Source organism: Sphaeramia orbicularis, chromosome 12 (assembly GCF_902148855.1).
Source record: "Sphaeramia orbicularis chromosome 12, fSphaOr1.1, whole genome shotgun sequence".
In the NCBI taxonomy this organism is placed as follows: domain Eukaryota; kingdom Metazoa; phylum Chordata; class Actinopteri; order Kurtiformes; family Apogonidae; genus Sphaeramia; species Sphaeramia orbicularis.
The window spans coordinates 13,617,029-13,644,740 of record NC_043968.1 but is presented as its reverse complement, the minus strand read 5'-3'; the positions used below and the strand labels follow the sequence as shown (position 1 = coordinate 13,644,740).

Here is a 27,712-nt window from a genome sequence, read left to right as displayed (position 1 = left end):
GCTATAAATCCTGACCATCTACGTGACACTGGTTACACCGGCGTGTTCTGACGCAGCTTTAGAAAGATTTAAAGCCCTTGGAATTGTTGTGCTGTAGAAGGAACCTTGTTTTTCAGTCACACAAAACAAGACAGCGAAGGCCCACAAGGTAAGCCCACATGCAGGGACTGTGATTGAACTTCCTCACCTTCCTCTGCGGAAATACAGTGCAAACAAAACAAATGCCTCAGCAGCTCGCCTGGAACCTTTCTACTGACAGTAATCACAGCTTGGCGCTGTTAAAACAAATACAGAAGATGCAAATATGAGTCTACAACCAGATGCCGGGCTTAGCTTCTGCTGGCAGCATCTACATTTCAAAGATGTCACACTGCCCTCTGACAACCAGTCATTTACAGTCGTACGCAGCTACTCAAGGATGTCACTGAGCTTTGGTTGTCTAGTAACAAGCTCAAAGAGATGGTGCTGTTAAGTGGGAGCACAAAGGTACCACTAGAATCAGGGTAGAAGACAGCTAGTCACTCCCCTTTATAATGAAAGAAGCTGGGAAAAAACTCAGAGGGCATGTGCAGTGTTCTCCGCTTTTGACACACAGGGCATTAATATGATACATGAGAATTTTTGTAGCTTCTGGTCATCAATTAAAATTTAATCTACTGTTGCTGCATTCATCTTCTTGAGGAAATGATCAAAGATTAAGGTGGTACATTTTGGTATATCTTCAAGCTCTTGAAACGCACAGCATGTCCAAGTAGGCTGCATCACAGCTTGTATGGATTCAAAGGAAATGAGGTAGATTTACAACCGAACAGAACTCCAAGTACAGGGTGTCCCATAATCTCCATACATAGGAGACATAATACATTCCATACATATATGGTTCTAACATGTATTTCTTTATATTTCTTCTTTATACAGGGTGGGGAAGCAAAATTTACAATGAACATTTAGTTGTTTTTTCTCAGCAGGCACTACGTCAATTGTTTTGAAACCAAACATATATTGATGTCATAATCATACCTAACACTATTATCCATACCTTTTCAGAAACTTTTGCCCATATGAGTAATCAGGAAAGCAAACGTCAAAGAGTGTGTGATTTGCTGAATGCACTCGTCACACCAAAGGAGATTTCAAAAATAGTTGAAGTGTCCATAAAGACTGTTTATAATGGAAAGAAGAGAATGACTATGAGCAAAACTATTACGAGAAAGTCTGGAAGATACTATTAACTCTTTAAGTGCCAGACAGTTAAGGGGCTAATAAGCCTTAAAAGTGCCACAGAATTTGGCCGTTTTTCAGTATTTTGCGTCGTTTTTATAATATTTGAAGAATCCTTCAGGAAACCGCTCGGTAACATCCGACCGATTGCTGATTAGATTCAAAACGCACCGGACGCAGCCGATTCATTATTGATCGTAATTTGCATAATAATAAATGATAATAAATAATAATAATAATAATAATAATAATAATAATAATAATAATAATAATAATAATAATAATCTTTATTTATATAGCACTTTTCATACATTAAAAACTGTAGCACAACGTGCTTTACATATCAGTTTAAAAATCAGTACCGCCCCCTCCCCCCCCCCCCCACACACACACACACACACACACACACACACACATATATACATATACATGCAAACCCACAAGCTCACACATACTTAAGAAGACTGACTGAGCACGGGTAGACCAGAACAAAAATGTACAAGTAAAACATCAATTTAGGAGGCGCTGTCTCAGGGAGCCATCCGCACCAGGAGGCAGCCGGCGACCAGGCACCAGCAACACAGCCCCGCATCCCAACTAGTGGGAGAGGGCCAACTGGGACCCCCACCCACCAGAAAGGAGCGGACCCCAGTGAGAGAAGGCGCCACAGCCCCCGGAGTCCACAGCCGCCCCCCGGCATGGAGGGCTCCCTCTGATGAAACTCCAGAGAATAAGAAACATTAAAAAGATATAAAAATATTATTCGGTCGCGTGACCTCAAATTCCCGTCTGCTTGGTCTCAAAAGGGGGACACAGAAAGAACGTCATCGAAATGTGAGAAAGAAATGGGGGTGGATGGTTTGTTTGTACACAAATGTGGCGTGTTCTCCAAAGCCGATCTGATCGGCCCGTGGCACTTTACAGGTTGTTTTCGTAAAGCCGATTTAATCGGCCCATGGCACTGAAAGTGTTAAAGAAGAATGGGAGAAGTTGTCACCTGAATATTTGAGGAACACTTGCGCAAGTTTCAGGAAGCGTGTGAAGGCAGTTATTGAGAAAGGAGGAGGACACATAGAATAAAAACATTGTCTATTATGTACATTTTCTTGTGGCAAATAAATTCTCATGACTTTCAATAAACTAATTGGTCATACACTGTCTTTCAATCCCTGCCTCAAAATATTGTACATTTTGCTTCCCCACCCTGTATGTATTGATAGGTTCAAGTGATCATCGGGTATTAAACGTTTTAGATGAGTAGATGGTTTTGGTCGATGGTGGGTGTTTGGGTCTTTATGGGTTCTGGAGCAGCCTGAGGGTTATTACTGACCATTTAAAGGTTGTAGTCGATTGGTACATTAAATTTGAGGTCAGTTAGTGTAAGGTGTGACACTAAATTCCATACACTAACATCATTAACTTTCTGTTTCCTGTAGTTTCTGTTTTTCCTTCTCTGTCCTCTGTCTCTTTCTACCTGTACCTTTGTGCAGGTATCTCCGTCTCCAGAGCTCAGTGTTTGTGCTTTCTCCACCACCCTGCCCAGTGTTTGTTTGCTGATTTCTCAGTTCTTGTTCTCTCTCTCCACTTCTCACTCAGTCCAACCGGTTGAGGCAGATGGCTGCCCATTCTGAGCCTGATTCTGTCGGAGGTTTCTTCCACTAAAGGAGGCTTTTTTTCCCTTCCTGCTGTTGCCAAGTACTTGCTCTAGGGAGATGTCTGATTTCTGTCTACCTCGCTATATACTATGTACTTGGAGCTTTATAAATAAAACTGAAACAAATAGAGCTATAGGAAATGTATTATTATTAAGAGGAGGAAGAATATCCTGTACTTTTCCACACCTGCCATGCACAGCTATTGTTTAACCCATAAAAACCCAGTGCTATGTTTATGGCAGTTCCCTGTTGAACCTTTCTTAAATCATTTATCACCATTAATTGTAATATTATCCTCTGTATTTTGCTTTTTATTTTATTTTTAGTGAAACTCAGGTATTTTCAAATAAATAAATAAATAAAATTATTTTTTGATCATGTAGATGTTGATAAAAGTTCAGATTAAAGTCGATGGTTATTATATCCGAAACAGAGAACACTTTTTTCAGCAAATATCAATAACTTGATATTGATAAAATTTACAAACGAACAGAACTTCAAGTACATTAACCCATAAAGACCCAGTGCTATTTTTGTGGTAGTTCCCAAATGATTTTTTTTCACTATATTTAACATTTCTTGAGTGATTTGTTACCATTTCTGACAAATTAATCATCATATTTTGCATTTTTTCAGTGAAAATCAAGTATTTTCCAATATTTAATTCACTGATCATGTAGGTGTTCATAAAAGTTCAGATTAAAGTTGATGGTTATTATATCAGAAAGAGAGAAAACTGAAGAAAATGGGACTTTTTTTTAGCAAATATATCAATAAGTCAACATAAATCAAGTGTCTCCATCCACTGTCATTGATCCAGCTCCATGGGTTTTACTAGTAAATCAATATTGTAGAAGATGACAGTGTTTCCACGGTAACTACGGAGGCTCTGAACATCCAAATGGGTCATATCTGATGACCATGAAAAGATGACAAACTGTATTTTACAACAGTTATTTACATGTATTGATAGGATTAGTGGATCAACAGGTATTAAACATATTAGATCAATAGACGATTTTGTTCGATGGTGGATGTTTGAGTCTTTATGGGTTAATAGTGAATGTCATACACTCACATTCTTGAGTAAACTACAGAAAAGTCAACAGGCATATAAATGGACGTTGTGTGCATTTGGAAATTTCACATTCATGCAAATTTTGCTAAACATTCTCAAGCTTGGAAAAATCTTTCTATGGTGACTTTTACACTTATTAGATCAAAGCATACTGTAAATATATGTCGTTTTGATATTCCAAACTCTCAACAGCAGGAGGAAGTCAGTCAAAATAACACTGTTATAATTTCCACATGATGCTTCAGGCAATACTTGACATAGCTCTGTTAACTTAGCTCTGATTTTAGACTGAAACAGCCACAGTAAAACCACAAATCAACTCTGTTTTGTGCACAGTGTGTATTGTCAGTAGCTGCACGAAAAATCTGTTGGGAATCGAACAAACAAGGTTAGAACTGACACAGTGTGGTCTGAACTGTGGATCAACAAACAGTGAACCTATAGCAAAGATAATAACATCACATAATATATTTATACCTTCATAAACCTCAGAATCCAACTCACTTGTGTAGAAGAAACAAATCAAACAATCCAATACATTAACATCTTTGGAATGACTTCAGAGCTTTTTATGTAAACAATATAATGATCATTTCAGGGCGTTTTCTAACATTTGACAGTACAAATACTATATATTTAGGAGATAGAAAAGACTTATTTGTATTTCTGTTATGTAACAAACACATAATTCATGTGACTAATCCCTGGTACTTTTCCTGAACCCAGATAAACAGTTCTCTATCTCCTCTATCTGCTTTGTTTATCCCAGTCATGTCTAATGTACCACCTTCTGACAACATCACACAGCGTAGTTATGCACAGTGTATGGAAATGCATCTAATTTACATTTTATTTTATGTCAACAGAATGAAACACAACAGTGAGAGAAAAGGTAACACTCAAATGTAGAAGACTGATTTTAGAGAGTCACCAGTTTTAATATTATATCTATGTTTTAACCCTTTCGTGCATGAATTATGAGAGCCTTCATCAAGATTCTTTTTTTTCCTGAGTGTTTTTTATTCCTCTAGGCATTAAAGAAAACAATGCGATTAAAAAAATTTTATGAACCTGTTTTTCATGGAGTTGCAAAAATGTCCATTCAGCTAGAAACCATGCATTTAATTTTTGAAGTAAAGAAACATATTTACTGATATAGTGTGAAAACTATGAAATTAAAAAATAATTTTAATGCAGCTAATCTGATGTCTTCTTACATTTTAACAGATAACACTGGTCAACAACAAATTTATTGTTTAAGTTTTTTTGAGCTGAGTTAGGATAATTTTGGTGTGCCGAATCCAAAAATCACATTAATTTTGCTCAGTCAGGTCAACTTTCTGAACTATGCAACATATTGGCTTTTTAACATTTTTGCTTCCATTTATGGGCATTTTCACATCATATGATACAATTCTTTTTTTTCATATTTCTTGCAAAAAACAAGTTTTGAAGATTTTACTTTTGCCAATTTATGATTAGTGGTTTTGTAATATTACAGGTGAGTGAAATGGCTTGGACTAGAAGATCTTGCAGAAATAAGCCTGACGTATTCTGCTACATCTGTGGTGAATACACCATTGTACCTAACAGGAATCAAGTCACAAGTTTCATAAAGTGTGCTTACCAATCTTATTTTGGTATTAAACTTGGTGACCAAGATAAAATTTGGGCACCACACATGGTATGCAAGTCATGCATCAAATTTTTCAAAATCAAATTAGCAAAAAAACCTGACCTGATTGAGAAAAACAGATGTCATTTTTGGATTTAGTGGTGCAAAATGGTCCTAATTCAGTTGAAAAAACCTAGACAACTTGCAAAAAACATTTTTTTTGTAACCCAGTGTAATATGCAAAAAAAAAAAACTTTTGTATAAAAAAACCCCAAACTGTTAATTACAGTCCAATACTAATAAAAACAATTGATTTCCACTCAAACATGTTAGTGCAGATCAGTTTATGAAGAACAGCAAAGTTAATGGTATGAATTATAGTGTATGGGATGATGCATGAGCGTCCACTGTGTCGGCTGATATGGAATTAAAATGACACAATTCATGAATATACAAGAGAACAGCTGGAGAATAACTGTCCACTGTAGTGACCACTGTACATGAAAGGGTTAATAGAAGTAAAGAAGAACATTTAAATTACTACAGAATGTGAAGTGGCTCCCTCGTTCTTTAAAGCTTGCTGACCTGTCAGTTAGGTCGATCAGGTTACTACAAATTCACCTCTGATAATCTCTACACATAAATACATAATTAACTCTTTAAAACCTGACGTGTCATCGCTGACACACCCTGCATATATACAGTTTGGATGGCTGTAACTCTCTCACTGTTTGTGCAATTAGAAAAATTCCAACAGTTTCTGAAACCTGAGACGTTGCACTTTTTAGGTTTTATTGAGTTATGGTAATTTCACTCATGCCTGTACTAGAAGCTTGAGCAGAAGCCGTTTTAGCAGTATTATAACATGCAATACATTGTAAATGATTGCTAGATTTTGAAAAATCTTTGAAAAATGAGCAAACACTCACTGACAGCATGTTTTTTTTTAACCTTTTAGTTAGTCAAAATAAGACAAAAAGTCCAGATGAACCATTTTAGGCTTAGGGTTTAAAGCACAGGTGTCAAACATGCGGCCCGGGGGCCAAATCTGGCCCACCAAAGGTTCCATTCCGGCCCGCGGGATGAAAGTGCAAAAATGAACCTGAACAGTCCAGGTTGTCCAAATCTTTTTGGTTCAGGTTCCACATACAGACCAATGTGATCTCCAGTAAAAATACACAATAACCCATAAATAATGACAACGACAAGTTTTCTTTGTGAAAAATTATGTGGAAAAAATTTAAGTGAAAAAATTAAGATTACATTGTGAAAATATTTACATTTACAAAACTATTCTTTCACAATAAAATGCAAATAAATACATAAATAAAAACAAATAAGAACAACCTGAAATGTGCAATTTGAACAATAATCTGCCTGTTATTAAATGTTTTGTGCATTTATGGATCCACTGTGATCTGCAGTTGTGTTAATAATAAGAGATGTGATATTGTAGAAGTTGTTCAAATTTTAGTTCCAAACTCCAAAATTTTAACAATATTCTGCCTGTTACCAAATGTTTATGTAACACTGTGTGGAATGTACATGTATAAATAATAAGTTGAGGCATAATATTGGTCAAATTGCACTAATTTTTCAAATCAAATGTCTGTTTTTTCACATCTTTTTTTGTAAAATGTAAATATTTTCATAATTTAATTGGGGTTTTTTTTTGTACTAAAACAAAAAGAAAAACTTGGATTTGTCATTATTTATAGGTTATTAAGTCATTATTTTACTGGTCTGGCCTGCTTGAGATCAAATTGGCCAAAATTTGGCCCCTGAACCAAAATGAGTTTGACATCCCTGGTTTAAAGGGATAAAATACACACATAGATTGAGAGCGAGCCTGAACAGCTGAGCCTCGGTTAAAAACCAGCACCCGTTCAATCCATTTTCCAAGTTTGTACATTTTTATTGAGCCACTGTTTCAAAGAACAATGTGGGCACACATAAACACATTTACTGTACTGTGAAAACTCCGAGTGAAAGAAGACTGTCTGCAAGAAGCATCGTGTCCTTGTGATGACAAGGCCTGATGAAATCTAACTCTGCTGGTGAAAAATCAGCAAATTAACTGCTTTTTAGTTAGACAGTTAGTGTTGTTTAACCCTTTCATGCATAGCGGTCACTACAGTGGACAGCTATTCTACATCTGTCCTCTTCTATATTCATGGGTTTTGTTATTTTAGTTCCATATCGGCCAACACAGTGGACGCTCATGCACCATCCCATACACTGACATTCACACCATCACTGTAACTTTGCTGTTCTTGAAAAACCTGATCTGCAGTAACATGTTTGAGTGTAAATCAGTTGCTAAAAAAATTGGGAATATGATAAAATGTGAGAAAACATCAGATTAGCTGCATTAAAAATGTTTTGATTTTATAGTTTTCACACAGTGGATCACTTTCTGATATTGCATTCTTTGCTTCAAAAATCCAACACATGGTGTCCAGTGGATTGGATATTTTTGGAACTCCACGAAAAATTATGAAAGTAGATTTGTTTCTTTTTTGCTTTAACCAAAAAAAAAAAAATATTTTCAATTAAAAAAACCAAAAATTTCAATGAAAAAAAAAAAATTCAATTAAAAAAACCTTTTCAATCACAGAAAAAAGTGCTCAAATTAAATTTTTTGGATCGTGTTTTTTTTTTTTTTTTTTTTTTTTTTTTTTTTTTTTTTTTGCATTCAAACACTTTTTTTTTAATTGGATTTTTTTTTTTTAAGTTAAAGCAATAAAGAAACAAATCAACCTTCATAAAAAAATAAGTTCAATAAAAAAATTTAATTGCATTGTTTTTTCATGCCTAAAGAGGAATAAAAACACTCAGGAAAAAAAAAAAGTAGACTAAGGTTCTTATAATTCATGCATGAAAGGGTTAATTTCAAGCACATAGAATCAGACAACAAAGAACCATACAACATGGTCAAACAGAAATTTTTGGCGCTCGAAAAGGAGTGGGAAGAAGTATAACCTATAGACTTCCACCCCTTTTTACAAACTGATAATTAAGTTAATTCTGCTTCCTTTGCTTTAACACACTTTTTTTCTGTATATTTTTACAATAACACAAAGCGTCCATACAAACCATTCATACATTTTTTTTTAGTCACTTCACACACAATCAGTTTCGCACATCTTCTATAGCAATACTTAGACTTTTGTCGGACTAACTGGCTATTGATGATGATCCGCATATAGGTTACCAATACAGTCATGGTACAAGATCAAACTAGAAAAGTACTCGGAGAGCACAGACGCCCCCCCCCCCCCCCCCCCCCCCCCCCCCGATCAACCCATTTTAAGGCCCGTCCAGGTGTCGTCAACTTTCACTGCTGCTTCGACGGACAGGTGATGTCCATACACTGTTTGTGAGCGAGCTATTTAACATGCCTTGTATGATCGTTGGCAGAACTCATAATGGGTAGATGTAAATTCTCTGACATAAATTCAACACAAATTCAATTCATAAATTCCATATAAAGACTGGTTGGCTGGTTGGAATTTTTTTTTTTGCCAAGACATCTGGAAATTCATTCATTCATTTTCTGAACCCGCTTTATCCTCACTAGGGTCACGGGGGTCGCTTGGAGCCTATCCCAGCTACATAGGGGCGAAGGCGGGGTACACCCTGGACATTTTGCCAGTTCATCGCAGGGCTGAACATATAGAGACAAACAATCACTCTCACATTCACACCTATGGGCAATTTAGATTAACTAATTAACCTATTAGTGCATGTGTTTGGATGGTGGGAGGAAGTACCCGGAGAGAACCCACGCAGACACAGGGAGAACATACAAACTCCACACAGAAAGGTCCCACCCCCCGTCGACTGGTGTTGGAATCGAACCCAGGACCTTCTTGCTGTGAGGCACAAGTGCTAACCACTGCACCACCGTGCCGCCCCATCTGGAAATTAGGGTCTGGAAAAAGTACGGAATTTTGAAATTTCAAATGTGTAGGAACCCTGTACACAGTGATATTCAAAGTGCTTTACAAAGGCATAAAATTATGTGAAAATTATCGGCAACTAGAAAAGCACTCGGAGAGCGCAGATCTCCGCCAAGGCAGATCAGTTGCCCCCCCCCCATGATCAACACCAAAATTTAATCATTTGTTCCTTGTGCCAGTATCAACATTTCCATCACTTTTTGAGTTATCTTACAGACAGACAGACAGACAAACCCCGATGAAAACATAACCTCCACCGTTCCTTGGTGGAGGTAAATGTAACACTGGTCAACAACAAATTTATTGTTTAAGTTTTTTGAGCTGATTTAGGATCATTTTGGTGTGCTGAATCCAAAAATCACATTAATTTTGCTCAATCAGGTCAACTTTCTGAACTATGCTACATATTGGCTTTTTAACATTTTTGCTTACATTTATGGCCATTTTCACATCATATGATACAAAATTCTTTCATATTTCTTGCAATAAACGAGTTCTGAAGATTTTACCTTTGCCAATTTATGATTAACGTTTTTTTTATATTACAGGTGAATGAAATGGCTTCGACTAGAAGATCTTGCAAAAATAAGCCTGACGTATTCTGCTGCATCTGCGGTGAATACACCATTGTACCTAACAGGAATCAAGTCACAATTTCATAAAGTGTACTTACCAATCTTATTTTGGTATTAAACTTGGTGACCAAGATAAAGTTTGGGCGCCACACATGGTATGCAAGTCATGCATCAAATTTTTCAAAATCAAATTAGCAAAAAAAACCTGACCTGATTGAGAAAAACAGAGGGCATTTTTGGATTTAGCGGTGCAAAGTGGTCCTAATTCAGTTAAAAAAATCTAGACAACTTGCAAAAAACCTTTTTTTGTAACCCAGTGTAATGTAATGAAACGCCTCCATTGTAAATCTCCAATCTGCCTTTTTTTCAAGCATCCGACTTGAAGAAGTTGTCTATAGGCAGCTCACTAATGGAGGATCTTTCAGTTAAATGTAAATTGGCTCAGACTTTAAGCACTGTCAGCAGTTTTCACACTGTGCATCCTTTGTCTTGCCAGACTGTTCCGGACAGTGAGATTTATGTCTGAGCTGCTGCACTTTAGTATTAAACAAACAGGATGGTTTTATTGATAAGATACTGCTTGTGTCGAGTAGTCCATTGGATTTGAATTAAGTGCTGTCTCAAAAGTAACAAACACCATTAATTAAGCATAAAGACTTTTATTTGTTTAACAAATGTCTTCATTTCATTGAAATCTGGGGAAAAAAAAGTGATAGTTGGAGCATTTTACATTTTACAGGGGCACAATAATTCTTCTTGTAAATGAATTGAACGAGGCTGGAGGTCTTTGCCTTGAGGATGTTCAAGGAAAAATCTCCCATATAAGGTTTTAATGAAAATTCAGTGCTGCAGGTGTATCAGACAGAGGCTTCTCTAGAGCTAGTTTATATAAGGTCAGTGTACTGTGAATAGAAATGAGACATTTCAGAAGTATTCTGGGCAGGAATTTAGATAAATGATTAAAAAAAAAAAACATTCAAGTAAATGTGATGTGTCATATTTACACAGTTCTCATGCACCCTCTTTGAAAAAAAAAGGAAAAAAAAAAGCTAAAACAACACATTTCAATTGTCCTTTATTGTGTAACTCTTACTCCATAAAGAAGACATAGCCAAATAAAAATCTGTCTTTTGGATTGGGATGTTAGTTCAACACATATATATTTGATGGAAGTGTGGTAAACCCGAACAAACAAGCCAAAGAAAACAAACTGCTATGATCTCTTTACACCTCCTTGCAGTACACTAGGCAAACCAAGAGATATTTGTTTGTTTCAGAAAGTTTCATAGACATGAATAAGTTACTTCTGGTGTTAAAAGAACATCTAGTTTACTGAGAGACAAAACACAGTTTTTTTTTTTTTTGCTGAAGTCTACTGTCTGTGGGATTAGCTGTGTTGGTTTTAAGGCAGAGGGGTTTAAAATATTTAAATCATGTTTCCCAGAACCGCTCCCCTGTATTCACATTCCCTTCTCCTCGTTAAATTCAGGCTGTGTTATGGACACCTCTTCTGGGGTGATCAGACTCATCACTGACATCTGTCTAGTTCCCGTACAGGTGGTGATGCGTTTGTGGCCGCTACTGACTGATGTGTTGGTTCTTGGTCTCCTGTGGGACCCGAGGTGTCAGTGATTTGCGTCCACTGGGACTTGTCCCGCATGTCGTGCTGTGCCTCACCTCATGTCAAGCCCATCTCTTTCAACTCAGCTGTCACTGAAACAGCCCTCGGGTGCTTTTGGTCCAGACTACATGGAAATCGTTGATCTTGTTCATGTCACCGTTTTACTTTCAACACCAGAGCTCTTTAATGTGGTCGTTAATATAGTTGGATCTTTGCTCTAATGATGTGCTGCTTCAACTTCCTGAAGGTTGGAGTCTGCCTCATACACTGACAACTTTCCTGAGTGACTGGCCATTGGTGTTGATGCACAGAACTTGGGTCTTACTACTTGGCAAAGCTAATCAGCCTTTCTTGCTTGCTTTGGTGAGGTCTTCATCACTAGAGTGAGCTTTCCCTGTGGGTGTTTAGGATTGAACTCCAGACTTTTCTGTCTTGGGTGGCTAGACAGGCCATGTGGATGTCCCAGCCTTCTCCCAGGAGTTGTGCGTCCTTTCCGAGGGTCTGTATGATGTTGATATGTGGCCAACTTACACCATGATGGCTAGGGATGAGAATCGATAAGAATTTAACGTTTCCGATTCCATTATCGATTTTGTTTATCAATCCGATTCTTTATCGATTCTCTTATTGATTCTCATTGGGTGAGGGAATAAAAGAGTACGAACGGGTGTGTTTGCATTAACTGTCTTTTATATTTCCATCTCTGCACAGAAACATGTACAGTAACATATAACATATACAGTATGTACAAATAATAACAGATGACGCCGGGCCCAGTTTGGGAGGGGGGGTGGCGTGCAGTGAAAGTGAAACTTTAGACCAGGGGTGTCAAACTCATTTTAGTTCAGGGGCCGCATTCAGCCCGATTTGATCTCAAGTGGGCCGAACCAGTAAAATAATAGCATAGAAATAAGTTTAATTCAGTTGTGATAATGTTTACATCTACAAAGTTTCCTTAAAAATCTGAATAAAAGGAACAACTTGAAATGTCTTAAGAAAAATAAATGCAATTAAAAAATATTCTGCCTCAGTTTATCATTTACACGTGTACTTAATAAATTACAGATCACAGTGGATCTACAAATACACATAACATTTAATAACAGAATGCTGGTAAAATTACATTTACTTCTCTTAAGAAATTTCAGGTTGTTCATATTTGTTCCAGTTATTCAAATTTTTTGTAAAAGTAAATTTTGTTCATGTAAACATTTTCATGTAATTTTTACTTTTTTACACCAAAACAAAGACAAAATTTGCAGTTGTCACTATTTATAGGATATTATGATAATATTTTACTGCTCTGATCTGTGTGAGAACTAATTGGTCCGCATGCATCTGTATGTGGAACCTAAATTAAAAGGATTTTGACACTATTGATTCTTAATTTCTTCAGTGTAATTTTTGTATTTCACAAATTCATCCCATGGGCCAGATTGGACCCTTTGGTGGGCGAGATTTGGCCCCCGGACCGCATGTTTGACACCTGTGCTTTAGACGCTTTATTGCCACACGTCCACTACGTGTCACTGGTTCAACTCTGCCCATCTCCTGTTGTTGTGCACCTCATTTCCTTTCTCCTACCTTCAGAATTTGAGGGGGTACGACATTTGTTGCCCGCACCGAAACTGGGCCCGGCGTTCACTCTGCTGCTACATTCACAAGCGTCACTAAGTAGAGCATCAGATTCATGACATTCCTGTAAATGAATCACTTGCTGTGGACAAATGTTTGAACATATTGGAGGGATTCCACCCTTTTGAAGACACGGAAGCTTTGACAGTGTTCCAGTGGACCTGGTGTCGTCTTTTTAGACCGTTTCTACCTCAACACCATGTTGGCTACGTTCTGACCAAAACAATGCAGCATACGCGTGATGATGTCATCGCGCATGCGCAATGAAGGCAGAATCGATGAGCAGAATCGTTAAGCAGGCAGGCAAACGATTCCAAAGAATCAAGCTACTGTGATCCGGTTCTCAAAAAGAACCGGTTCTTGATTCCCATCCCTAATGACAGCCATAGTTGGGTGGTAGTAATTCCAAAAGAAGTCTTAGGAGATGGGATATAACCATAGGGGTAAGGGCCAATGGAGGGGTAGTACCTTTACTGGTGATCTAATTACATCATGGCGTCCCAAACTGGTCTCCTCATACCCACCGTCATGTGATGCAAAATACATGACCGAATCATCATCAGCAAGTGGTCACTCCATCTAGCCTCTCATATGTTGATCCGCCATGGCTCTAAGAGCTGCCCCAGGTTTTGCTGAACGTGGCGGACCTGGGGGATCATAGCCCCCAAAAACCCCCAAAATATTGTTGGATAACCTATCCTTCTAGTTTGGAGGTTATGTGCAGGTTGGACCACCGTGAAGGGGGGGGGTAAACATGAGAAATTCATGGGGCCCGGCATTCCCAGGGGGCCCAGTGGATATAGGTTAGACGTTGTGAAAATTTGTGTAAGCTCTAGAGTAAAAGACGGGCATAGAAGCTGGGAGTCGGACATCCAAAGTTAAGTTTCACTTTCGGTTTCACGTCAGTTACGACATGGAACGTACCTCCCGCCCCTACACACACACACACACACACACACACACACACACACACACACACACACAACAAATTTACAGTGACTTTATTTTATGAAGGACCCACAACGTTTACCTTTCATGGGACCCACAATTGCTAGCGGCGCCCTAGTGCGCACGGTTAGCTCCCCATCCACGTAAAAATACAAACTAGCTACTGAAACTTGTTAATCAGTCTATAGATGAGGTTTTGTGGGAAAAAACATTAATGTCAAATTTTCTTCAAGTTGAGAAGAATTTCCAGTATATGCTTGTGGGATTGTCAACTTGTCTGATGTACAATCCAGTAGCCTTGTTTCCGTATCATGACAAGCGAATGTGAAGCAATCTTTTGAAGAGTTGCAAAAAACTGAAAGGAAAAGAAAATGCAAATTGTGCGTTTCCCTAAAAGAGTTGGGCATAAGTGGGCTGCATGGTGTCACCAGACAGTGGCAATACATAGACTACATGACACATAACTGTAATGAAGAAAAGACGCAAAGCATTCTGCTGCTGTTTCCCAACTAAACTGGTGTCACAGTCTGTTCTTTGTTTTGAGTCTACAAACTTGACAGTTACGTATTAACCCTTGCTTAATGGGGACCTCATTGAATAAACATAACACACTGTGTCTCGCCAACAGCTGCTCTCTTAAACTAGTGCATGTTGCGACCTCCCACTGTTACAGTTTGCTATGTCTTTGTATATGCACATTAAACATTTGTGACATCCGCTTTTAAAGTGTTTCCCTTTCATATCGGGCACAAACTCCTGTCAGAAAAAAGGGCAAAAAACACTAAAAGCCTATTTTTTGTCAAATTTAGCAGTTTTGCTAAACATACTCTGATGCAAAACTTTAAAATGTGCATTAATATGTTATGGAAACACACTTATTGGCAAACACAAGCAGGATAAAATCAATGATGCATCGCCTTCTTATACAGACTTCCATCAACTATAGCTCTTTTTCTATAAAATGCAGAGTGAATGTGAAGCAAATTTTTGATACCTAACAAAAATAAAAATGTGAATTACATGCATTTCCATATGATGGTGAGTAACTGAATGATGACTGAATAATATGACCAGATGGTGGCGGTGTAGGCTGTATTACACATGGCTCTATGAACAGAGCAGAAGAAGTAGTATTTTTTTCAGTTTGATGAGATGACGAGATTTAGTACGTAAACCATCATGTTGTATTTATGGATCAGTCTGAGCATTGTTTCTGTTTTTTTTTTTTGCTTTTTTTTTAAGACCATTCTGGGGTTTTTTGCCCATTACTTCATCAAAGCTCTTCTATTCTCCTGGTGTAGCTTCAGTTATTTCAAAGAACAATATCACAGTCTCTATGACCATAATTTATATTTCTAAACTATTGCTCAACCTCCTGTCAAACATGCGTAAAAATGGAATATAAGCCTGTGGAGTTTATTGTTGTTCTAACAATTGACTTCAACTGGATCAAACAACGATCATGCAAACAGTCTGCTGAACTCCGTTCTTCTGACTCTGCAGATCAAACAATGCCACCAGTACTTGCTTTACCTGAACAAGCACTAAGGCTAACCACCGCTGCTGATCGTCAGAACCCATCAGTGTTTTCCCTTCTGCTATTAAACTGAGAGAGTACTTGAAGAAAATGTCTGTCTGTAGTCTCAGGTGTTGTCAAGATTCTCATTTCCTCTTGTTTCCCTTTTGATATTTAGACTGAACAATTTAATGTGGATCCAAACAAATGTTTCCAGTGATGGAGGGACCCCTAACCCTATCACTATAGTGCCACCTATGCTTCACAAAAACTACCTTCCAAAAACCTGAATCCTGTTCTTATGTGGTTTCTGAGTGGTATATTTTGGGGTACACACTTGGAATAGAATGGAATGGAATAGAATAGAATAGAATAGAATAGAATAGAATAGAATAGAATAGAATAGAATAGAATAGAATTTAATGTCATTGTACAATGGCTATACAATGTATACAAGTTACTGGGTAACTTGGTAAATTTGGTGAAATTTTCCAAACACCCCTTAATTTCAATGAGCAGCCTTTGACCTGGAATATGTCTGGAACCAAATGTTGAACAGACTTGGGAGTGTGTGGCATCCTGTTTTGGGGTGGCTGAACACACCAGTCTCGGTCCCATGTCTCTACGACTTTCTGTTCCTGAGATACATTGACGCCAAAGTGGGGCCAATGAGGTTCTTTCAAATTTGCTCCGCCCCCCACCGTCACACAACTGTTCTGATATCAGTCTCTCCGGCTCAACGAGACTTATCCGTAGACACCTCAACCATCATCCTGTCACCTTCCTACCTCAGGATTTTTTCAAAATCCCCCACACTGTAATATCAGAGAAGTTGAGTTTACTTAAAAAATTTGAGGAAACCGGTTGCCTTAAAAAAAACAACTTAAGTAATGAGTAATGAAAACTTGAGTGTATTAAACTTAAATGTTTGATTTGAATGGAATTGCTATTTTAAGTAAAACACACTAAATGCCAAGTTAATTTAAGTTAAAATTTGTTGCAATGTCAATTGCTTTATATAATCATTAGACTTAATATCGTCAGTTCATTGGACTCAATTCCAAGTTGATTTAAATTAAAATCTTTTGCAATATAAATTGCTTTGTATAATTATTCATATATTGTAGCATGGATGGAAGTTAGGCAGGAAGTTAGCTCAATGTAATTTGCCACTACAGGGAGTTCGTTTAATTTGGCAAAGCATAAAGTTTCAAATAGTAGGAGACATAACTTTGATGAACAGTAAAGCCATTGTTCTTTCTATGGCTCTGACTCATGGTGCAGCTCTTCAAAAATACAAAAACAAACACAAAAAGGCCAATAAACATTGCCATACACACATTAAGTCAAAATTAACACAAACACCACAACCCCGCTGAACCCCTGCACAGAAAAAGAACACATTCTCAACAACATGCCCAATACCCACAATGCAATGCAGAGATAAAAAGGTGTGGTCATGACTGAAACTGAGGGATTTAACTCCATTCAACTTAAACTTTTTCGTACTTTCAACTATGTCTACAAATTAGTATAATATACTGAACACTTTATAGTAATGTAATAAAACTGAAATCATTTAAGTACATTGTAATTAAAGCATTTTAGTACAAAATGCGGGCTTACAGTGAACCCCCCGGTTGTATTTATCCCCTAGTCCTATTCCTAACACTAACCCTATCTGCAATTGTTTTTTACTGCCCAAACAATCTACAAACTTTTGCAAATGCTGCCTTTTGGGATTAATTCTTATAAAAAAAATAACACCTCAGTCCTTTGGAAGTCTCTTGTTTTAATGGGGTCATTCAAAGACGTAAATGCCATTGAGTTCACAGCTGTAAGATTTTGGAATCATATGCACATTGTTCTGCACATTTTCACACACCAAGCCAGACATTTGTGATAATTGTGCCCCGTGGCAAACATGAGGAAAGCTAATCAAAATGTGTACCTACACATAAGCTGCTTCACTTCATTAATAGAACAATACTGTATGACTGTGGAATTTTTAATCAACCCCAACCTGATGCTGAAAGTCCTCCCACATCAGGTTATTTTAGTGCTTCGCTAATTCTCAAATGATGTGACTGTAAAACAATTCTTTGTCCTGCACATGCACAGTCACCACTACACCCACTGTATATGTTTTTTTTCTTACTCGAGGTGTAAACATAGTGTGAGCCAGCACAGTGTCTTTTTTCGTTTCCTAAATGAAGTGCAGTTTCTATGAAGATGTTTCAGTGGTGCAGAAAAAGCAACAAAAAACTGTAGTCTCCAGTAGATTTAGGGCAGGGGTCTCAAACATGCAGCCTGGGGGCCAAATGCGGCCCACCAAAGGTTCCAATGTGGCCCGCGGGATGAATTTGCAAAGTACAAAAATTCCACAGTCAAGGCTGTGGAACTCATTCTAGTTCAGGTTCCACATACAGACCAATATGATCTAAAGCAGTGTTTTTCAACCTTGGGGTCAGGACCCCACGTGGGGTCACCTGGAATTCAAATGGGGTCGCCTGAAGTTTCTAGTAATTGATTTAAAAAAAAAAAAAAAGTAAATAAAAATTACAAATAAAAAATATGTTGTAATGATTCAATATATGTGTCATTGTAATTAAAACACCACATACTTTTCCTTTATAAAAATTTTAAAAAGGTGCACTATATACATTATACTGCCTAAATGTTGTCTAAAATTAATGTTTATTTGTGACATAGTATAACAAACTATTACATGATTGAAAACAAATTAATTTTAGCAAAAAAAAAGTCTCCGTTTTGAATGTCTGGGGTCGCCATTAATATGTGATGTTAAAATGGGGTCACAAGCCAAAAAAAGTTGGCAAACACTGATCTAAAGCAAAATAATTGTATAATAACCTACAAAATAATAGTGACTCCATATATTCCTCTTGGTAGATGTGAAATTTTTTTTTACCCTATGTCTATAAATAATGACAACTTCAAATGTTTGTCTTTGTTTTACTGCAGAAAATATTTACATTCACAAACTATCCTGTAACAATAAAATGTGAATAATCCGAACAAATATGAACAACCTGAAATGTCTAAAGAAAATTAAGCACAATTTTCAGCCTGTTACTAAGTGTTTAGTGTCTTTGTAGATCGGATCCATAATGCACATGTAGAAATGATAAGTTCAGGCAGAATATTGTTAAAATTGCACTTATTTTTCTTCAGAAATTTCATTTTTTTCAGCTTATTCACATCTCTTTTGTTTGGATAGTTTAAAAAGTAAGTATTTTCATAATTTATTGGGGGGGTTTTGCACTAAAACAAAGACAAAAATTTGGAGTTGTCATTATTTATCGGTTATTATGCTTTTATTTTACTGGTCCGGCCCACTGGAGATCAAATCAGACTGAATGTGGCCCCTGAAAGAAAATGAATTTGAGACTCCTGATTTAGGGTGAGTATTTTTGTTTTTAGATGCATTTTAAAACAAAAGAATTAGTCTGCATTTTCCAGTCTCTCGTCTTTAACTTCCCATGAACCCTCACATTTCTCTCTCGCTCTGACACACATTATGTAATCCTGCTCACCACCTGCTATTGTCGCTGCTGTAGGCCAAAACAACACGCTTACGACCGTATTACGCTCGTCTTCTCTGTGCTGAGATTGCACAGCTAATAACATCCATCTGTCCAAAATGTAAACGAACACCTTCAGAGCCGTACTGCTGCTGTGTTGTTTTACTGTTCGCTCGCTCGCATATAGCGTCAGTTGGAGCAGAGCTGAAACTAAACTGCAGAAGATGCCACAACGAGTTCACCTTGGAGCTGAGGTGAAAACGGTGATGGGTGACAGGCGAGGTGTCAGAACAGGAGTGATATGATATGACGGCATGTCAGAAAATCACAAGGTGTTCTATCATCCACAAAAAGGAACATTGGGCAACTTAATTCCCAGTTCAACACTGTATTTTTGTTAGCTTTTTCACACAATAACAACATTTCTGTTTTTAGAACATGATGACAATCGTCGACTGGATTTCAGTCTGAACGGAATCTCACCGAAAGCAAATGTGTGACATAACATAGTTTGTTTTCAGTTCTTCACATTCTTTGTTGCAGACATTTTCTGACTGAGATAACACGTCAACCAATTTTAGTGACTTTTCATTTAACCCGTACAGACCCAGTGCTATTTATGTGGCAGTTCCAAAATATTTGTTTCTCTATATTTACCTTTTCTCAAATGTTTCATCCCCATTTATTATAGTATTATCCTCTGTGTTTTGTATTTTTTCAGTGAAAATCTGATATTTTCCTATATTTAATTTGCTGATCATGTAGATCAGGGGTGTCAAACTCATTTCAGTTCAGGGGCCACATTCAGCTAAATTTGATCTGAAGTGAGCCGAAGCCGTAAAATAATCACATAATAACATATGTATATATATATATATGTATATATATATATGTGTGTATGTATGTGTATATATATATATATATATATATATATATATATATATATATATATATATATATATATGTATATATATGTATATATATGTATGTATATGTATATGTGTATATATATATATATATGTCAACTCCAAACTTTTCTCAGTGTTTTAGAGCAAAAAAAGTACATTTACATTATGTAAAGGTTTACATCTACAAACTGTCCTTTCAAAAGATGTGAATAACATGAACAAACTGAAAAAATAAGTGTAATTTTAACAATATTATGCTTCATTTTATCATTTACACATATAACTTACAGATCACAGTGGATCTACAAACACACAAAACACTTAGTAACAGGAAGAATCTTGTTAAAATTGTACTAATTTCTCTTAAGACATTTCAGGTTTATATTTGTTCAGGTTATTCACATTTTTTGCAAAATTGTACTTTTAGTGTAAATACATGAAAATATTTACATTTACAAAGAGAAAAATTTGGAGTTGTCATTGTTTATATGTTATTATGATCGTATTTTACTGGTCCTGCCCACTTGAGATTGAATTGGTCTGAATGTGGAACCTGAACTAAAAGGATTGTTAATATCTTAGTGTAATTTTTGCATTTGACAAATTCATCCCAAGGGCCGGACTGGACCCTTTTGATGGGCCGGATTTGGCCCCCAGGCCGCATGTTTGACACCTGTGATGTAGATGTTTATAAAAGCTCAGATTAAAGTTGAGGGTTACTATATCAGAAACAGAGAAAACTGATGAAAAAGTGACTTTTTTTAGTAAAATATATCATTAACTGAACATAAATCAAGTCTGTCCATCCACTGTCATTGATCCAACTCCATGGGTTTTTACTGGTGAATCAGTGTTGTAGAACACAGGTGTCAAACTCATGTTAGTTCAGGGGTCACATTCTGCTAAATTTGATCTGAAGTGGGCAGGACCAGTAAAACAAAAACACAATAATATATAAATAATGTGAAATTCAAACTTTCCTCTGTTTTATAGTGAAACAAGGAAAATTACATTACAAAAATGTTCACATCTACAAACTATCCTTTAAAACAATGTGAATAACATGAACAAACTGAATAAATAAGTGCAATTTTAACAATACTATGCTTCAGTTTATCATATACAGACATAATATTGTTAACATTGCACTTGCTTCTCTTAAGACATTTCAGGTTATTCACAATTTTGTGAAATTATACTTTGTTTTAGTGTAAATACATGAAAATGTTTATATTTGAAAAGAGAAAAATTTGGAGTTGTGGGTATTTATAGGTTATTACAATAGTATTTTACTGATCCAACCTACTTTAGATCATTTTGGTCTGAGTGTGGAACCTGAACTAAAATTATTGTTAATATCTTCAGTGTAATTTTTACATTTCACACATTCATCCATAGGGCCAGACTGGACCATTTGGTGGGTCGGATTTGGCCCCCGGACCACATGTTTCACACCTGTGTTGTAGAAGATGACTGTGTTTCCACGTTCACTACTGAGCCTGTGAACGTCCAAATGGGTCATATCTGATGACCATGAAAAGATGAATAACTGTATTTTATGCCAATTATTTACATTTATTGATAGGATTAGTGGATCAACAGATATTAAACAGTTTAGATCACTAGATGGTTTTGGTTGCCGGTGGATGTTTGGATATTTATGGGTTAAAAAAAAAAATGTGTCGATGTGTCAGGGTTGGAAAATCAGAACAATTTTTATGTGAAGATTTCGGTTTTATCCTCTGCAATCATATCAAAACCAACAGAAGCCTCAACGTAAAAAATACTGCCTTCCTTTGGAGTCAGAGAAAGACTCAGAAATATGTCATGACCTGGTCTTCACTTGGTGAAGGGGAGTTCAAAAGTCATGAAAGAAAACTCTTTGAGATGGCTGTAGATAAAGCTGGGAACTGTCGAGACTCCTGCTTCACTGACGTCGATGTGACTCTTTGTGAGTAGTCTGACTCACAGAACTCGGCTGCAATAATCCTGTCACTGGATGAATATTGCAGTCAACATTCTCTCCCCTTCTACTACGTGTTGTCTCCATGAAAGAACAACCTCAGAGCAGCAACTACACTCTGAAAATAGTAAGTTTTACCACAGACATATGTTATTTTTTGGTTTTTGATGTTTTCTTTTGTGTCATTTTAACCCATAATGACCCAGTGCTACTTTTGTGGCAGTTACAAAAAGAATTTTTTCTCTCTGTTTAACCTTTTTTTTATGCAATTTATCACTATTTATTATAATATTATCCTCTGTATTTTGTCAGTTAAAATCAAGGTTTTTTCAAGGGATGCGCCGATACCGATACGAGTATCGACATCGGCTCCGATATTCAGTGTGTGTACTTGTACTCGTACTCGTAAAAGATATCCGATACAAATGCACCGATACCACTTACGGCCATTTGACATTCACAGTTCAGTGCAGCAGGTATGCGGCGGTGGAATAATGTGTGTGGAGTGTGAATAGTGTGGAGATTTCTCAAAATAAATGACGGTGATAAAAGGAACGCTGACTGCAAGTAATGTTAAAGACAGACAGATACGGATGCAGCGTTCTGTCCGTCCTCTGTGTACATTCCATCCGTTTTTCAGGTGCTGGCGGATGCGTAAACAGAATGAGAATACCAGCGGGAGTATGGAGCGGTGCGGACCGCCGCCAGCGGAAGTGAAAACGAAACTTATCGCTCATTTCTCTTTTCTCTTCCTGCTGAAACTTCACTTTTAAACCTTACCAGTGAAAACGCTGCAATATTAGTATCACATTAGTGTTACCTCTGTCATCTCCATGTTTGTTATTACTGACTTTCTTCTTCTTGTCAAAAAACTTTACTCTTCTTCGTGGTATTTGTCCAGTATGGTTAATTCAGAGCGGCGCCCCCAGGTGGATTAATTGAGAAACGCTCATTCCAAAACATTAAATGTCAGTAGCAGCACTTTGTTCCAGTCAGACTAATGACAACGACAATAAAGCACATTTACAAAAGGAACTAAGAACTGGAATGGGATTATTAAGTACTCGTATCGGTACTTGGTATCGGCAAGTACTCAAATGTAAGTACTCGTACTCTGTCTGGAAAAAAGTGTTATCGGTGCATCCCTGGTTTTTTCCATTATTTAATTTACTGATCATGTATATGGTCATAAAAACTCCGATTAAAGTAGATTGTTATAATATCAGAAACAGAGAAAACTGAAGAAAAGGTGACTTTTAACAAAATATATCATTAACTGAAGATAAACCAAGTGTCTCCATCCACTGTCATTGATCCAACTCCATGGGTTTTACTGGTGAATCAATGTTGTAGAAGATGACGGTGTTTCCATGGTAACTATGGAGCCTCTGAACGTCCAAATGGGTCATATCTGATGACCATGAAAAGATGACAAACTGTATTTTACACCAATTATTTACTTGTATTGATAGGATTTAGTGGATCAACAGATATTAAACAGTTTAGAACAGTAGATGATTTTGATCACCAGTACATGTTTGGGTCTTTATGGGTTAATACTGGGGTTTACTTCCGCACATTCCATCTCATGCTAATCGCTTTTCCACTGACCCTCAAATTGCGCAAATATAATTTGCGCATAAGAATTTACTTAATGGAAAAAACGACAATTTCGCCAAAAGTCTCATTTTTTGATTAAAAGTTTTTGTGCTGGCAAGAGGTTTTTCGGGCATAGCGCAAATGGTATATCACGCAAAACTGCAATGGAAAGACCTTTTTTCGCAACTAGAGTCAGGTGAATTTAAAAAAAATGGATGTTGACAGACGTTACAACAAGTGAAAAAGAAGAAGAAACATGTCGCGGTATGTGTGGACACACCAGGAAACCCAATCATTTTTTAATCTAGTGCAAGATAGAGGGGTAATGTATAATAATAATGATGATGATGATGATAATGATAATGATGAATATATCTGTAAATCAACACCATATTTACGTTCGTCGACATGTTTATGGAATGACTTCTTGTCATCTCGCGATAATAAATAAACAAATCATCGCATTTGTGATTTAATGGAAAAACCAATATAACGTACTTCTGTTTTTACAACATTTAGTAAATATCAGTAAAGTTTTGCACAGATGTCCAATGGAAAAGCGACTACTGTTGCTGCATTACACTTAGTGCCATCCAAAACAAAGAAGTATGATTCTTTTTGAGAAGTACAAACAAGCAAGAGAACTTATTCCAGAATGATAGTGGATAATGCCAGATCCGGTACTATTCTCTAAACACACACAGAGTAAATGAAGCATGGTGAAGACTGGGTTAACTATTTAAGACAGCAGTGTGAGAACCAAAAAGGCAAGGCTCTGTGTGTGATTTCCCTAATTACCTTTCTCTAGTCTAATTGTAATGTCATCTACTGGCATTTTCCTGACCTTTGCCTGTGCTCAGACAGGAGCCACTACAAATCTGTCGGCCACTGTGCCTTCACTTCAGCAGCAAATGAAGAAACTGTTTGCATGTGACTAAAAACACACAACTGTTGAGAGAACAGCTCACACTGACAGCTGAGTCTGATGATAAGCAAAAAGGATTAAAGAATAAAAAAAGTCCCACTGTTCAGGTTCAGGGGTGGTTCACCTGGTACAGTTCAGCCCATGTGACCTAATACCTAAGAACCAAGGTTGGATTCATGGCCCAGATCTTTTTGGCTACATGTCATTTCCTATTTTTCCTCTGTTTGATTAACCCATAAAGACCCAAACAGCCACTGGCAACCAAAAGCATCTACTGATCTAAAATGTTTAATAACTTCTGAGCCCTAAACCTATTATTACGCTGAAATAACTGGCATAAAATACAATTTGTCATCTTTTCATGGTCATCAGATACGACCCATTTGGACGTTCAGAGGCTCCGTAGTAAACGTGGAAACATTGTCATCTTCTACAACATTGAGTCACCAGTAAAACCCATGGAGTTTGACATATTTTTGCTGAAAAAGTCACTTTTTCATCAGTTTTCTCTGTTTTTCACACAGTAACCCTCAACTTTAAACTGATCTCTTATGAACATCCACATGACCAGTACATTAATTACAGGAAAATTCCTGAAAATGCAAAATACAGAGGATAATATTACAAGTACTCCCAGGCACAATAAACTCCATCGCTCACAGTTATTGCTCATGTTGGCATCGATCCAGATGATGTCATCATGTGTATGCATGTGCTGATGTCAGCATATCGATTGCCTTTATATACGTGCCAACTTTGAAGTAAATTGAAACAAAATTGATGTATTTATAGACATTTGAAATTTTGCTCATTATAATTAAATGGAAAAAAATAATAGAAATTAAAAAGTCATAAAAAATTTGAACTTTGACCTACTTTTCCCAAAATATTATGAGATCTATATTTGGCCACTGACAATTTATAAACCCAATTTGGTAAGAATTAAACCAATAGTTTGGCTACTACAGTCATTTGAAATCTCACCCATTATAAGTAAATGGGGAAAAAAAAATGAATTAAAAAGTCATAAAAAAAAAAATTGAACTTTGACCTTCTTTTCCCAAAATGTAATCAGATCTATTCTGGGTCACTGGAAATCTATAAACCCAATGTCATGAAAATTTCATCAAAACACCCCCACCAACATTTTATAATTTGTTCCTTGTGCCAGTATCAACATTTCCTGAACATTTCATCAAAATCCATCCTTAACTTTATGAGTTATCTTGCAAACAGACAAACAAACAAACAGACAAACCCTGATGAAAACATAACCTCCTTGGCAGAGGTTACAATACCCCTTGCCTCCCCTAATGGTAATAAATAGTGATAAATCACTTAAGAAACGTTACATATGGAGAAAAATTAATTTGGAAACTGATGCAAAAGTAGCTCTGGGTTTTTACGGGTTAAGGCAAAAAAAAAAAAAAAAAAAAAAAAGCTCAAAATATCTTTAAAAAAAAAAAAAAAACAGACTGTGATTGAAGTGAATTTAAAGTTGAACATTTTTTATTGCACATCCAAATGATCAGTTGAGTAACTCCAAACCAACACAGCAGGATCATTGTCATCCCCAAAGAGGAGCTAAGCGCAACACATGCAAACAGACTCCACTGTTGGATGAACCAATCAGATTTCTCCCTCCATCTCGCTCTGATCTTTCACTTTTTAAAAATTTCATGACTGACGCCTTATTTCCACAGCAGGCACCATCTTGAATTACTGTCAGGGTCTCTGCAGGATTGCAATGTTTGTGCCTTCCCTCTGTGGCATACAATGTAAGTTTAAAAAAAAAAACCCACAAAAAAACAGGAGATCTGCCCTGAAGTAGCGCAAGCCTTTTTCTTTTTTCTTGTTTTTTCTGATATCTAGGTCAGAAAAATGCAGTGTTATCTAGTCCATATGTACTTCCCAGCTGTGCTTTGGATGTGAGCAGTTGTAGTGGCAGGAGCTACACCACCTTAAAGCACTCCTTCCAAGACTGCCATATGGGAAGAAAAAAAAAAAAAAAAAAAAAAAAAAGATCTCCTGTTTTCTACAACAACAACAACCTCCATACTTCTCACTTCTTGTTATAGCACAACACATGCAGTCAAAGGCATATGTAAGAGAAGGATAATATAGTAGAAATAGCAAAATGAGCAGATGGATACTGTGAGAAAAAACATGGAATGGGAAATTAAGAGCAGTAGGTATTACATTTGAAGAGAGATGAGACTGATAATGAAGCAGGAAAATCTAAAAGAAACCTGAGGAAGAAAACAGAGGCTGGGGTGACAGATGCATATCTAATTTTGCATTTACCTGACAGGGAGTCAGAGGACATGCTTTCTTGCTGCTGCATCTTGACTGTTGGCTCCAGTGTGAGACCAGTGTGCGTGTCCACGAGCTACAGCGAGTGAGCACGCCAGCACGCCTCACTGTGTGTTTTGATGACGAGATCCTCGTAGCAGCTCAGTGAGTGAGCGAGTGCACGACGGAGCCGGTGAGAAAGGAAGGGAGGACCAGAAATGGGCTCCTTTATTACCTAACAAAGTGTCACCAATCTCATTCTCTTGCATTTTCTGGGTTTTGTGGATGTGAATGCCTCACAGTGAGCACATGTACCGCAGATGGAGATTGATGAGGTACACAGAGGCAGGGAGATGGGGAGGAGCGTGAGGAGGCAGGGATTCTTGGAGGGCTGAGGAACAGGAGGTGCATGAGGAAGGAAGAAAGCAATCACCTTTAGTGTAGGCTTACTCACTCCGGCTCTGAGCCATTACTCTTCCCTTCCCTCCATGTAACCTTGCAACACAGAGCACTATAAGCCACTTAAAGGCTTACATGCACCCCAGCATCCACTCGTTTGTGTCAAACACTTCTTATCAGGTGTGTTTCCGCATGTTCACTGTCTTAAATTAATTTATTCAATCCTGCCTATCATAGCTTGGAAATAGACCAACA

At 37.1% G+C, this 27,712-nt stretch overlaps 1 protein-coding gene across 3 annotated transcripts in view; it reads right to left on the bottom strand.

Moving 5' to 3' along the window:
• The window catches only part of LOC115429348 (disabled homolog 2-interacting protein), a 423,964-nt gene extending 396,799 nt beyond the window's left edge, over positions 1-27,165 (bottom strand). For all 3 annotated transcript variants that reach the window (XM_030148688.1, XM_030148690.1, XM_030148689.1), the window contains exon 1: positions 27,071-27,165. In XM_030148688.1, the coding sequence (XP_030004548.1) occupies positions 27,071-27,110 (40 nt within the window). In that variant the 5' untranslated portion in view covers positions 27,111-27,165. The remainder of the gene's footprint in view (positions 1-27,070) is intronic.
• Positions 27,166-27,712: the final 547 nt, after the last annotated feature.